Source organism: Macrotis lagotis, chromosome X (assembly GCF_037893015.1).
Source record: "Macrotis lagotis isolate mMagLag1 chromosome X, bilby.v1.9.chrom.fasta, whole genome shotgun sequence".
In the NCBI taxonomy this organism is placed as follows: Eukaryota; Metazoa; Chordata; class Mammalia; order Peramelemorphia; family Peramelidae; genus Macrotis; species Macrotis lagotis.
This window is the reverse complement of record NC_133666.1, coordinates 667938574-667952159: the sequence shown is the minus strand read 5'-3', so window position 1 is coordinate 667952159 and position 13586 is coordinate 667938574. Positions and strand designations below refer to the sequence as shown.

Here is a 13586-nt window from a genome sequence, read left to right as displayed (position 1 = left end):
CTGGGTAGTTGATTCTCGGTTGCATTCTAAGCTCTTTTGCCTTCCAGTATATTGTATTCCAAACCCTACAAGCTTTTAATGCAGTTGCTGCTAAGTCCTATGTGATCCTGATTGCAGCTCCACGGTATTTGTATTGTGTCCTTCTGGCTGCTTTCTATTTTGCCCTCTGCTTCTAGGATATCAGGGAAATTTTCCTGTAGTAATTCTTTGAAAATGATGTCAAGGCTCTTTCTGATCATGACTTTCAGGTATTCCAATAATTTTTAAATTATCTTTCCTAAATCTGTTTTCCATATCAGTTGTTTTTTCAATAAGATGTTTCACATTTTCTTCTAATTTTTCATTTTTTTGGTTATGAAGTATTGAGTCCTGGTTTCTCATAAATTCATCAATCTCCCTGAGTTCTGTTCTTTGTCTGAAGGATTTGTTTTCCTCAGAGAGCTTTCTTATCTCTTTTTCCATCTGGCCATTTCTGCTTTTTAAAGCATTCTTCTCAATAACTTTTTGAACTGTTTTATCCATTTGACCTAAGCTGGTTTTTAGCATGCTATTTTCTTCAGCATTTTTTTGGATATCCTTGACTTAAGCTGCTGACTTCATTTTCATGTTTTTCCTGCATATCTCTCATTTCTTTTCCCAGTTTTTCTTCTAACTCCCTCATTTGATTTTCAAAGTCTTTTTTGAGCTCTGTCATAGCCTGAGCCCAATTTCTGTTTTTCTTGGAGTCTTTAGATGCAGGAGCTTGTGCTTCCTCATCTTCAGACTGAGTGTTTTGCTCCTTCTTGGGCTCACAGGCAAAATATTTCTCAGTGGTGTTCCTCTTGTTTCTCTGCTTGCTCATTTTCTCAGCCTTAGCCTGTTTTGGGGGTGCTTCCTGAGCTTTTGGGACACTCCCACAAGGGTCTCAGTGTGTGAGGCTCTGTCCTCCCTCCTGGTCTGTGAGCCCCCACAGGGCTCTGGTGGGGGGGGCCCTGCTGTTCTACTGGGGGGCCTAGACTGCAATCAGGATCTGAATGTGGTCAGAATCCCAGAGTCCTGTTCTAGGGACAGAGGACAGAGCTGGGCAGTCTCTCTCTTCACTCCCCTCCCCTGGTTCTATGGGCTCATGCCCTGGGGGCTCCTGCTTACTGGCTCCACCTGCTTCTGTTTCCTGGATCTGGACTGCCTTGGCCAAGCTGCTTGCTGTGTGCTCTGAGGGCTGGGCTTCAGATGTGCTGGCTCATGTTCCCCCAATTTGTGCCTGGTGCTTCCCGGGGCATAGGTCAGGAAACTCTCCTGCTGCTGTGAGCTCCGGCTCCCAGTGCCCTGGGACTGCCTCTGGGAGGCTGAAGTTCTTTCGCTCTGGTGGGCCACCCCTCTGGCGGGCTGCCCCTCCGACCCCGGGGAGCAGAGCCTTTCTGCTCTTTTCCAGGTTACCTTGAGTAGAACTACCTCACTGGGTCCCTCCGTGGGTTCTCTCTCGAAAATTTAGTTAGAGTCCTTAGTTGAGAAGTTTTATGAGAGAGCACCTAAGACATGACCCTTTCTTGGCTCCTCTCTCTCCTCTATACATTCTTAAGAAATTATTTCTTAAAAAATTTTTTTGATGATGTAATTCTTGCTTTTTAACCTTACTTTCTGCTAGAAAGTACTGTTTGACGGTCTAGTTTTGATTTAGAATCCCATTTTTCTCAAGCCCATTGCAGTCTGATATTTCATCTTGGTTACATTTTTTCCTTGGACCAGGCTGATTCCATCTTTTAGAGGAATTAACTTAAAGATATACATCTAATCTTAAATCCAATTCTCTGTTAAAAAAAACAGGAAGAGAAGTAGATCCTTAGACCATGTGATTGAATCTATATAATCAATATTAAGAATTTTGGAAAAGAGAAAAACTAGTTCATTTGAATATATCTTATAATACAGTGACTTTTTTGAATGAACTCTTTGAATAAATGAACACTAACTTTGAGTGAACAGATTCAAGGAAGAAAGTATTTTACTTCAGTTTTATTTTTTTATTTATTTTTTTGAATTATTTAAAGCAATGGGATTAAGTGACTTGCCTAAGGCCACACAGCTAGTTAATTATTTAGTGTTTGAGGTCAAATTTGAATTCAGGTACTCCTAACTCCAGAGCCAGTGTTCTTTCCACTGAGCTATCTAGCTGCCCTTTTACTTCAGTTTTGCAAAACATTAATTCTTTTAACCTGTTTTAAGCCTTGCTTTGATTTTTTTTTTCCCTTTGCTTTACCTCTTGCCTTCATAGAGTCATGTCCAGAAGTTTTTATTGGTTGTGGCAGCAATTTCTGTTCCTGTACTATTCTTGGGAAAGCCTCTTTATCTGCTTTGGCTACATAATGGAGGTCGATTATTTGGAATACACAAGGTAATGTAGCCATTAGATTTTATCATTCTATATGGTGTCTTCTGGCTTCCAGTCAATTTTATGCTTTGGGTTCTGATGGACTATCCAGGTGGAGATGGCCTGAAGGAGCCTGGTGATGTGGGTCCAGAGCTCCAAAGAGCATTTAGGGCTATACCTGAGAAATAAATTTGGAAACCAGATGGCATAGATGCAATGGTGGAAGATCAGTGTAATTATGGTGTCCAAGAGAGAAAGTGAAACAAGAGGATGAGACAAAAGACAGAGTCCTTGGGAGTGTCACTTTGAAGGGTTTAGAGTTTTTTGAAGGGTAGGAAGAAGAGAATCAGGAGAGCTTCATGCCTTTGAAGTCAGAGAAGACAGCATCCAGGTCAGCAGGGCCAAGAACCCCCAGAGGGTTCAGGAAAGATGGAGTGTGAGAGTGGAGGAAAAAACCCCAAAACAACAAAGCCACATCGATTGTCACAGTTAGGAGATCCTAAGTATGATAACTTTTAGAGTTGAACAGTGACTTCATCAACCAACTGGTCCAAATGAGGGAAGGGACCCAGAGAGATAAGGTGATTATAAGTAGCAGGACTGGGATCAATAGGTGACAATGCTTCTTGTGCTCTTGAGGTTTTACAAATCCCAAAGATTTCACAGTTCCTACAAATTCTTTCTAGATTAGTTCTAGCAAGATCATTTGTCCCCATGTCAATTAATTGCACCACAGAACGACTCCAGATCATTCCATTTCTCCTCGAACTTCCTACAGTATCCTCTACCCCAACCCTCTCAGCTGAGAAGCTTTCTTTCTCTTTTCTCCCATCACCCAGGTGCTTTCTATCATACTCTCCTCTGCCACCTTGTTTCAAGGGGAGAGAGAGTCCTTCTTGTTCTAAGGCAAAGCCGTTCTTTTCTGATAAGACTTGCCTATTTGTGTTTTTCCCTTTGAAGCTTTTCTGTTCTTTTAGGGTATAAACTTGGAGGTTAGGGAAGCATCATTCCACCATTTCATCCTTCTTCCCTGAGTAGAGAGACCAGCCTAATATGTAATTATTGCTTGATACTGAAAGCAATACAAATACAAATAGAGGGTTCAGGTCTTCTTGCCTGCACAACTTCCTGCTGGGAAAGAGTCTATTCCCTATTGTTGTGATGGTTTTCTTGGGTGGAGTTATGGCTTTACCATCTTTTCTCACATTTTGACTCTATGATGTTTACCTGATATTCCCACCTGGAGTCTTCTTTATTGTTCAAATTAATTACCTGGAACAGAAAACTGAAGGACAAAGTTTCTGGATAAATAATGACTTAATGTTAACAATTGCTGGGTCAGCTAATCCCTCAGGAATTGGTGACAAATTAGTAACTTACAATACTTATTTTTATACTGAGAAGAGTAGGAACTCTTCTCAGTATAAAAAAACATTTCAGTAACTTTAGGAAACTTGTTTTGAACATAATTCAATTAGACAAATCAGGTTCATTTGACTACTCCACTACTCAGGCTTTCTTAACCCACATTCATCTTATAGCTGTCAACCTGTCTGTTAAAATGAGATTGCTTTAAGATTTTTTCCCCCTGCACCTGTAACATTTTGTTACCAGAAATCTTACTTTAAAGGGTTTGTAGTTAATAGTGGACTCCTGCTCCCCTACCCACACCCCCTTCTAGCTTCCAGAAAGGGGGGAAATCTAACCTTGGTACTACTCAAATTAGACTTAGCCCTTAACTCAAGAAGAAAGGGAGCTTATCCACTGAGACTGGCAAAAGGAAACCTAGCCTTTAAAAAGTCTTATAATTTTAGGATTATTTTATTCTTAAATATCTTACTTTAAATTATCTTTAAATTATCTAATACTAAATGATAAAATCTTATCAATGTATCTATTCTCTAAATCTGTAGATACTTAGATTTAATTTGGCTTAGCTGTTAGGGTTAGCTTTTCCTAAAAAGGGAGCTTAATCCTACAGTCAAACTAAAAATAACCAATACTGACTGATATAAAGGGTATTCCCTTTCACTGTATCAGCATTTTTATATTTCTTTCTACAACAAAAGAATATTGCCAAACCCTTCAGCCTTTTTTTAAATGTTATCCTTCTTGACATTTCTGTAGTGTTTAAGACTCAGTCAGTCCCTCCTTGATAACTCTTTCCTCCCCAGATTTTCATGAGATTGGCCTTTGTTTTTTTGTATCTCTCTAATACTCTGTCTCAATCTCCTTTGCTGCATTGTTATCCATGTCCTATCTTGTAATGCTTTTCAAAGCTCTGGTCTTTTTTCTTTTCTCCATATTCTTTCTCTTGAAGTCTCATTTCTTTTTCCTGAACACCGTTTCACATTGCGAACTGCCTATTGTACATTTTCATTATGATGTCCTATAGACATCTTTTAAAAAATTATTTCTGCCAGCCCCCCCCCCCCCATCCTCCCATCCTCTCTCCTTTTCTTCACTTCCCCATTTTTGTTGAGGACATTACCATCCTTCCTGAGTCAAAAAAAACATAAGAGATAGCAAAATTACATAATAAGATAACTTTTTTTTTTTAAATTAAAGGTTCTTGGTCTTTGTTTAAACTCCACAATTATTTCTTTGGATACAATAGTATTTTCCATTGCAAATAGCCTAAAATTGTCCCTGATTGTTTCACTGATGGAATGAGTAAGTCCATTATGATTGATCATCAACCTATGTTGCAGTTATGGCAGTTTTATGTCCCTTTGGGTGCAGTTCCAGAATGGTTAAATCAGTTCACAATTCCATCAACAATGCATTCCCACATTTCCTCTAACATTGATCATTTTACTTTTTTGTCATTTTAGCCAATCTGATAAGTGTGTGTTAATTCCTCAGAGTTATCTTCATTTGCAATCTAAAATCCTTCTTGCTCCCATCTCCCCTTTTAGGCACAGCACTCTCATTCCAATTAGTATGGCTTTCTTCACCCAGGCTGAATATACCCTTTGTCTGGACTGCTACCTCCTAGAACCCTTCAAGGTTCAATCTTTAAAGGGCTTCTTTGTTCAGTTGCAGGTGCCCTCATTTATGAAATTATGTTGATCATTTTACCTCATCAAAGACTTGTTTCACTTCAGTAGAATGTAAATCCCTTGAAGGTGTTTGGGATTCTCATTTTTGTTTGTGAAAATAGAATCTCCTGCACTACTTACTAAATGCTTTTTGAATGAATGCTACAACTTCTGGACCTGACTCAGTGCCCCCTTTGGTAAGAGGTGATGAGGTCACTGACAGGGTGGATCTAGAGCAGTCATCTTCAAGTATAAGGAGAGGGATGGCAGGCAACAAGGATGTCTAGGACCAAGTGATTGTGTTGTGAAAAAGAAGAGAGAGGATGGCTGAAGCCCTGAGGGTCAGGGAGGCTCTTCAGGGTTTAGATTGGGACACTGTTGTATGTGATTTTAGAGAAGCTGAAGAGCTGGGTGGGGAGGGGGTTTTGAAGGAAGGCCCTGAGGAAGGTAGGGAGGAGTGAGATTAGTGATAGGCAGATGGAGCTGCTGCAGGCGAAGGAAAGGAAGCTGGAGGAGGGCCTGATTAATGAGCTTCCAAAAGTGAATTTGAAGGTCCTCATGTTTTTGGTATGGGGGAGGAAAGGAGGGTGGGGTGGATGGTTTATTAAACACCTGCTTTTTTACCAGGTACTGTGCTGGGATCATTACCATTATCTTATGAAGTAAGTTTGCCAGTTGTGATGTAACAGGATGTTATTCAGGGTCCCATGGATATTAAAGTGTGTGAGAATGGATTAGGTCTTCTTGACTTCCAGTTTGGTGTTCTATATACTGGACCACCTAGATGATGCTAGCAAAACTTTTCCATGAGTAGAGCTGTCTAAAAGTGGCTTGGACTGGTTTGGGTGGCAGTGAAAGTTTTCTTCAGAAGACTAGACTAAGTGTTGGCTCTGGAAGGGCTTCTGGGGGATCTTCTGATGCTGAGATTCTGGGATATTTATTTTTATTCTTGTCTCTCCCATTTTCTTTTTTATAATTTTAAAAAATGATTCTTTAACCTACCAAGTGCCAAATTGATCTTTCAAAGTGAATGTTAAGGATCATAATATTTTTTTCTGTCCTAAGGATATTAAAACTGAACCTTTTCTTCTTTTGTTAGAGTGGTTATACACTGGTTCGTAAAGATAGTGAAGAAGATGTTTGTTTGCTGGGGTCTCAAAATGTAGAAGAGGGAATTAGTCACCTGGAAAGTGAAGGACGTAAGGATGAAGAGGAGGTAATGGTTTTAGCTAGTGTACATAATTTGCACTTCTAATTATGTAAAATTCACAATGATGATGTTAAAAAAGTAATTATTTGATACTTTGTAGAAGAAAATATATTCTACTCTTTTAGTAATGGTATGTATGTTGATAATCAAGTTAATTTCCTAAGAAATTCCCAGGAATTCCTAAAGAATTCCTAAGAATTTTAGAATTTTCATGATTTTTCAAAAAGCTTCTGTTATTATAATGAACCTCAGCTTAAGTTCTGTTCATGGTTTTTTGCGGATGGGGAGTGGATCCTATATTTTCTCCAGCATGTCTCACTGGATCCTGTATATCTGGAAAAAGTTATAGTTATGGGCTTTGAAGTGAGATCTTCTGTCTGTCACCTAAGGACCAAGAGTGGAGGCTCATTGTGAAAGGCTGGGTTAGCGGGTGATAGATTTTTTTTCAACTATAGCAGCTAATATAGATCACTTCTTAGGATGTAGAGGGATTAGAATCTATATATCTTCTTGCATATTAAAAGTTTAGTATTAAATGGGCTCCTTGATCAATCTATGAATACTACTTTTTTTTTTTGCAAGACAGTGGGGTTAAGTGACTTGCCCGAGATTACACAGTTGTATAATTATTAAAAATCTGAGTTCAAATTTGAACTCAGGTCCTCCTGACTCCAGTGCTCTATCATACCATTTAGCTGCCCCAAACACTGTTTTCAGAAGAAAAACCTCTGGTTTTCTCAGAAATGTGATATTATTTTAAAATTGGTAAAAATAATTTCAAATTATTTAGCAATTAGCCTGAAATTTTTTTTAAATTTGTTGATTCATTCATTTACTATTTATTGAAAAAAAAGTAAAATATTTTCAGTTTAATATTGAAAATAACAAAAACATAGGGGTTCTAAATGTTTTTGTGTTACCGATGCCTTTGGCATCTTGGGGAAGCCTGTTGAATCATCATAATAATGTTTTTAAATGTATAAAATAAAGTAAATAGGATGATAGAGGAAACCAATTACATTAAAAAAATATTAAGAAAGAAATTTCAGGCAACTCATGTTTAAGAAGCACTGGCATCAATTCTTGGTATGTAAAATGAGTAGTACTTTGGTGAATTAATCTCATGTCTTTATGCGTATCATCTCTTCTAGTTTAATTTTGGAGAGCTGTTTATGGCTCAAGCAATCCATTCGATTGAATACTGTCTTGGCTGCGTCTCCAACACAGCATCATACCTCAGACTTTGGGCACTCAGTTTAGCTCATGCACGTAAGTCTTTTGCAGTAATTTGGACCTTTTACTATCATTTGCCCCCTTGTATTTCCTTTTATAGATCCTTGAGAAACAACTACTCATCAGAGATGGTTTGTCCCAATCAAAATGTAAAGCAAGCTGATTGCATTTTGTATTACTTGGGTACATCTACCTCAATGGCTGATTGTTTCTAAGAAACCCAAGTTAATTGTGAGAACTCATTTCTTTTATTAGAGTTATCTGAAGTCCTGTGGGCAATGATAATGCGTGTGGGCCTCCGTGTGGATAGAACTTATGGAGTCTTGCTACTGATTCCTGTGGTGGCGATCTTTGCTGTTTTAACAATCTTCATCCTCTTGGTCATGGAAGGCCTTTCCGCATTTCTTCATGCTATACGGCTGCATTGGTAAGTTTTCCTGTTAGGTTTGATTAGTAGTTTTAGGCACATCTGATCAAAAAAATCAGAAAATAACAGTTATGCTAGTCACCTCTTTGTGATTTTTCTTTACATAATATTTTATTCAAATCTAAGTCAAATCAAGTTTTTATTTAAAATCAAAGTTTATAACTTGGAATTAAATTAAGAGGAAAACTCATTCTGTTTTGAAAAATTCTATAGTAGAGCTATAAAAATTGTTTTGATGCTTTTATTCCTGCTTGATCCTTTGGTCCTGCATTGACAAGCATTTTTAAGGGCCTTTAAGCACACTGGTTAGCTGGGTGCTAGGGATACAAGCCAGATGGGAAACGGTCCTGAAAATAAATTTACCTTCACTGTGTGTGTGGGGGGGGCTTAGAATGAACACATGTATAATGTTATCTTTCCATATAGAAACTATAGCTATTGTGTTTTAAAAAACATTTTATAGCTTTTTAAAAAAAATTACAATTATTTTCCAAATATTTTTCTCCCCAGGGTGCCTGACCAGTAAAACTCTCTAGCTTAAGCACTGAGTAGGCCTGAGCAGGTTCTTTGGGTATTTCCAGACCTATGCTCATGAGAGCGTGACTGACTCATCATCATCAGGCTTTGGGATGTGTTGTGTTTTAGAAGTTGTGATTTTGCTACATACAGGTGCTTTTATTTCCCTACCTCCTTCCCTGCCTAGAACCTGCTTGTCTTCTTGAATTAAAGTCTCATTTCTTTTATCTCTGCAGGGTGGAATTTCAGAACAAGTTCTACATTGGTGCAGGCACCAAATTTACTCCTTTCTCATTTAGACTACTTTCATCACAGTGTAATAAAGATGACATGGTATAATTCAGCTACTGTATCCATGTGCTCTCAGCATGATGGTGACTTATCATGTTATTAAATTTCACTGAAGTAGAATTCATAATAGAAACATGTTGTCCCCCCCCATTGCCTTATATCATACAGCCAAATAATTCTGTTAGACTGTTGCCTCATGTTGGATATTTTGTAAAACTTACCAGTTTTAGAGATTTAAATTTCTTTTGACTGTTTTCATGATGATCAGATCTAAGTCATTTGTTATATTTTATGTTAATGTTCTAAAAAAATTGTTGCTTTTTAAGCAGGGGTGGGGGGAAGTTTATTTCTTATGACTAAAGTTGTTTTAATAGTATTTATGTTCATTTGACAAATAAACAGCACTCCCTCACTAAAGTTAACTAGTTTATATAATTTTGGAATAGCAGAAATTAAGCCTTTATATTTAAAAAACTATAATTAATGGGCAATTGCAAAATAATTAGCTTTGGTAGTGTTCAGTTTTTGCCAATTTTAAACAAGACAAAATGTTTGATTTCACAATAGCTATGATGCTACTAAAATACCAAGCTTTCCCCTACTTGTTCTTCAGTGTTTTAATTGAGGAAAAAATGGGATAAAATTGCATCCAACAAAGAGTTTATTCCATTACTGAAAAGCTGATAAAGGATTTTGTCCTTCTTGCCTAAACTCTTGATGATGACTGCATGCTGTGAAAGTTATGCTGTGGGACTGAGCCTTATTGCCAAGTTTGGAATGAAAAGCTATTATGGATGTTCTTGGACATTTTGTCTATTAATCAACCAAAGTTGTTTATATTGAGTGAAGGAAAAGTACAAAGTAGTCTTTTGTATATTTTTATAACAAAATGTATATTAAAATATTTTACCACTGGTAGATATACATCTTTGCCATGGAAGCATCATCATTTTATTTTTTGCTTTCAGATTAATTCTGAATAAAGATCTAATTCCCATTTATATTTAATATTTTAAATTGATTTTCTGTCATTCTACTTAAATTCACTTAGAACTAATCTTTATTAAGTTGCTGATTTGTGATTCTTAATGTGTATTCAGTTAATTCATCCATTTGTTGTTTTAACTTGGAATGAACATTTCTCCCTTTTCCATTGAAAATTGTGATCTTCTTCCAAGTGAATTTTTTGCTTGAACTGTATTCATTGTCATGCTGTTTTCATGTTCTGGATGAGAATTTAAGATTAGTCATCTGAGATATTATATAAGCTTTCTTAAAGTTGAGGAAATTTTAGGTTTTGTATTCGATTCCTAAAGTTCTCCTGCAGTGCCACCTAGTGGCAGGGAAGTGACCTAGACTTTTGAAAGAGGAGATAGATTACAAAGCCTGGGTCACAGGCTTCAGTTTGGCCTGGTTCCTCCTGATGACTGCTTTTGGTCATTGCAGTTTAGTTGGGATATATTTTAGAGGAGGGAATGAATAATCACAGGGATGAAACAGCAAAGCCTTGAAATTGTCTTATGTGCCACAGTTGCACTCAACAGCAAAGTTGGCACATTTATGAGGGATAACACTTGAAGCTCTAGTTTTATGATCCTCTTTGAACAGTTTCATGTATTAAATAGATAAGGTATCACTGCACTCTAAAGGTTTTCATGAAAAGAACATTTCACAATAGTGGGCTGAGAGTTGGAAACTAGCAAATACAGTTGTGAAACTAAGAAATAATTTGTTTGAAATTTAAAATTAAAATTGTAAGAAATAATTCTGTGCTGACATTTGATAAAAAATTAAGCAATTTTAATTAGGAATTCTTTATCATCTCTTGTCTGAAGTGCTAAAACAACAAATGGAAAATGGTAATAGAGTTGAAAGTCCAGATTTTATTATAGCTGAGTTCTCCCTTAGAAAGTTGCCATTTCTAATATTTACTATTGAGTTTTTAAAATTTATCATTACTAATTAATCCATAGGAAAAATCACAGTGACATCAGTACCATTCAGTGTTGGTGGGATTATAGAGACTGAATGAAAAAATGTCAGTGCTCTCTTCAAAGTGATAAGTTAAACTACAGTTTAGTTAAGTGATAAGTTAAACTATCTGTTCAAATCCATTCACTGCCTCATTGCAGTGACTTTCTTGCTGCACACTTTTGGTCTTTTAAACAATTCTCTACAACAAGAAGTCAAGGATACCTTATCAAATTGGAATCAAAAAGTAAAAGTATGCAGAATTTAATAATGTAAGCAATGATTTTTTTTCCTCAACTTTGGTGAATGTATCATCCTTGGAAATCTAATTGTTTTGAAATCTTTAGATTCCAGGAAATAGGTTTTTATGACTTGACCAGTTCTTGCCATGTGGCCAGAAAAATAACTGTTATTTAAGCTATTTGATGGTCCTTTATGCATTTGAGTTGTAAAATGTAAACTTTGTCTACATGATGAGAAATGTAAAAAATGATGAGACAACTAGATGATTCTAGTATGGGTATTTGGCATTATGTAGCTTCGTGGTGTCAAATCCAACTAAAAATTAATTCCTTCCAAATGCATATTGACATAGAAAATCACAAATTAACATATCTTAACAGTATTTGTATTTTGCTAATCATTTCTCATATTTGTGTAGCACTGAATGGCTTTCTTTTAACATCTCAGATGTAGACAAAACAGCCTAATTTTTGGTGAATAAAAACCCTAAAATGCCAAGGAATTTCTTCAGAGAAAATAATCAGAAAACAGAAATTTACTCTATTTACTCCAAATCAGCCAGTATGCCAGACTTAGCGGCTGCATTGGCAAACTCCAGGGGCTCATTCGGTGCTAAAGAGGTGGATGGAATAGACTTGAGTTGTTTGACCTCCATTTTGTGCGTATGATAGCTTCAAGCTTTAATGAATGCTATTTGCTCTCAGTTTCTTGGAGTATTTGGAATATTACTCCAGTGAGCTTCAAAGGCTTTAAAATAAAATAGTATAAAATCAGCCTGTTTGTGTAAATACACATGAGTAAATATACATGTATGCAAAAACATATACAGCTCTATACACATAATGTATGAATGTGTGACATAGGGATACGAACTGGACCTGTGGTAAGGAAACTCTTGCCACCAATACCTGGAACATTGAATGGCCAGGTGACTCATCCAGAGCCAGAATATATTGGAAGTAGGACTTAGATCTAGATCTTCCCAGCTTTCAGGCCAGCTTTCTGTCTCTCCTGTATTAGAATATGAAGTTTAGCTATTTAACTAATCATCTTGCCTGACCAATTTTGGATCTAAAACTGGAGTATGCATTAAAAAAATATGAATTTCTCAGATTCTCATCTATTTTAAAAAATGGATATTTTCCATTTTGCATGCCCGTAAATAAGCATTGAGATTAACGCTAGCCAAGAGACCCACTTTCAGTGCTGAAATAGTTATTCAGAAGACATGCACTGGGCTTAGGTCATTGGAGGTTACTACTGTGTGCTTAGAAAACTTTAGAGGATTAGAAGAGGACAACAGGGTTTTGACAGTAAATTCCAAAGGAAAGGCTAGTTTTAGGAAAGATAGCTTAAGTGACTTGGTGGGGGATGAGACTGGAGAATTCAGCTGGAGTACTTCTTGATGATGTGTTAAGTAATTGAAAAGTCGCATCTTCTGTCAGTATTTGGATGTTGAACATGATTTTATTCAACAAAAATAAATATTTTTTAAAAATGTGGTTGTATCGCTTTGCAATATCCCAGCATATTTGGAAAGCCAAAAGCCAAAAATCTTGCCCCCCCCCCCATCAACCCTCTTCTAAGAAAAAAGTAATTAAACATTTCCTGGAGAGAATTTGTGAGAAGGCATGAGGGTCCCTGAACAGCTCCCCCTGGATTTTCTGTTTCTCTCCAGGAGCATGTATGTGAGGGGCTGGGGGTGGGGTGGGGAAGAGCATGGTGGAATATTTTATTGTGAGGTTCTGAGCTGGACTTTGGGGTTACCAATCATGATAAAGGCCCAGTCTCAAAGTTCAGTTTTTGACTGGGATAAGATACCAATCCAGAAAACATTCCATTAAGTTCTACTGGATCACTGCCCATTGGTGTTACTTGGTGTGATACAGGATCCCTGGAGGCACACTTCCTACAGAGAATCATGGGAAGGGATGTGGTGTTACTTGTGTTTGAGCCAGATGATAGTTCCACTACTTCACTAGTTGAGTATCCCCTCTTTGGTTATTAAAGTAAGTTTGGAGGAAAGAAAAAAGATTTTTAGCCAACAGTGAACAGTAATTTGTCATTACAGAAGCATGGTTCAGAGACAAAAGAAATACTCCTATCTTCAAAGGGCTTACATTCTGTGGAGACAGCATGGGTACTTGTTTTCTATATCCAAAAGCATGAAATAAATACTAAGTCTTTTTTGGAAGGGGCAGGGAGGGGAACAGACAGTAAAAAGACATAGATTCAGATGTTTTCTTTCAGGGGGAACAATAAGGGATCAGGGGAATAAAGTATAAGACTAGAAAGAAAAGAGAAAAA

At 37.0% G+C, this 13586-nt stretch overlaps 1 protein-coding gene across 2 annotated transcripts in view; it reads left to right on the top strand.

Annotated features, from left to right (window-relative positions):
* ATP6V0A2 (ATPase H+ transporting V0 subunit a2) overlaps positions 1 to 12862 on the top strand; it is a 45039-nt gene extending 32177 nt beyond the window's left edge. Inside the window, exons 16-20 of one of the 2 annotated variants that reach the window (XM_074205418.1) lie at positions 2252 to 2371; positions 6488 to 6604; positions 7750 to 7867; positions 8087 to 8258; positions 9011 to 12862. In XM_074205418.1, the coding sequence (XP_074061519.1) occupies positions 2252 to 2371; positions 6488 to 6604; positions 7750 to 7867; positions 8087 to 8258; positions 9011 to 9113 (630 nt within the window). In that variant the 3' untranslated portion in view covers positions 9114 to 12862. The remainder of the gene's footprint in view (positions 1 to 2251; positions 2372 to 6487; positions 6605 to 7749; positions 7868 to 8086; positions 8259 to 9010) is intronic. The other variant, XM_074205419.1, reaches the window with a different exon arrangement.
* The last annotated feature ends 724 nt before the right edge of the window (positions 12863 to 13586 follow it).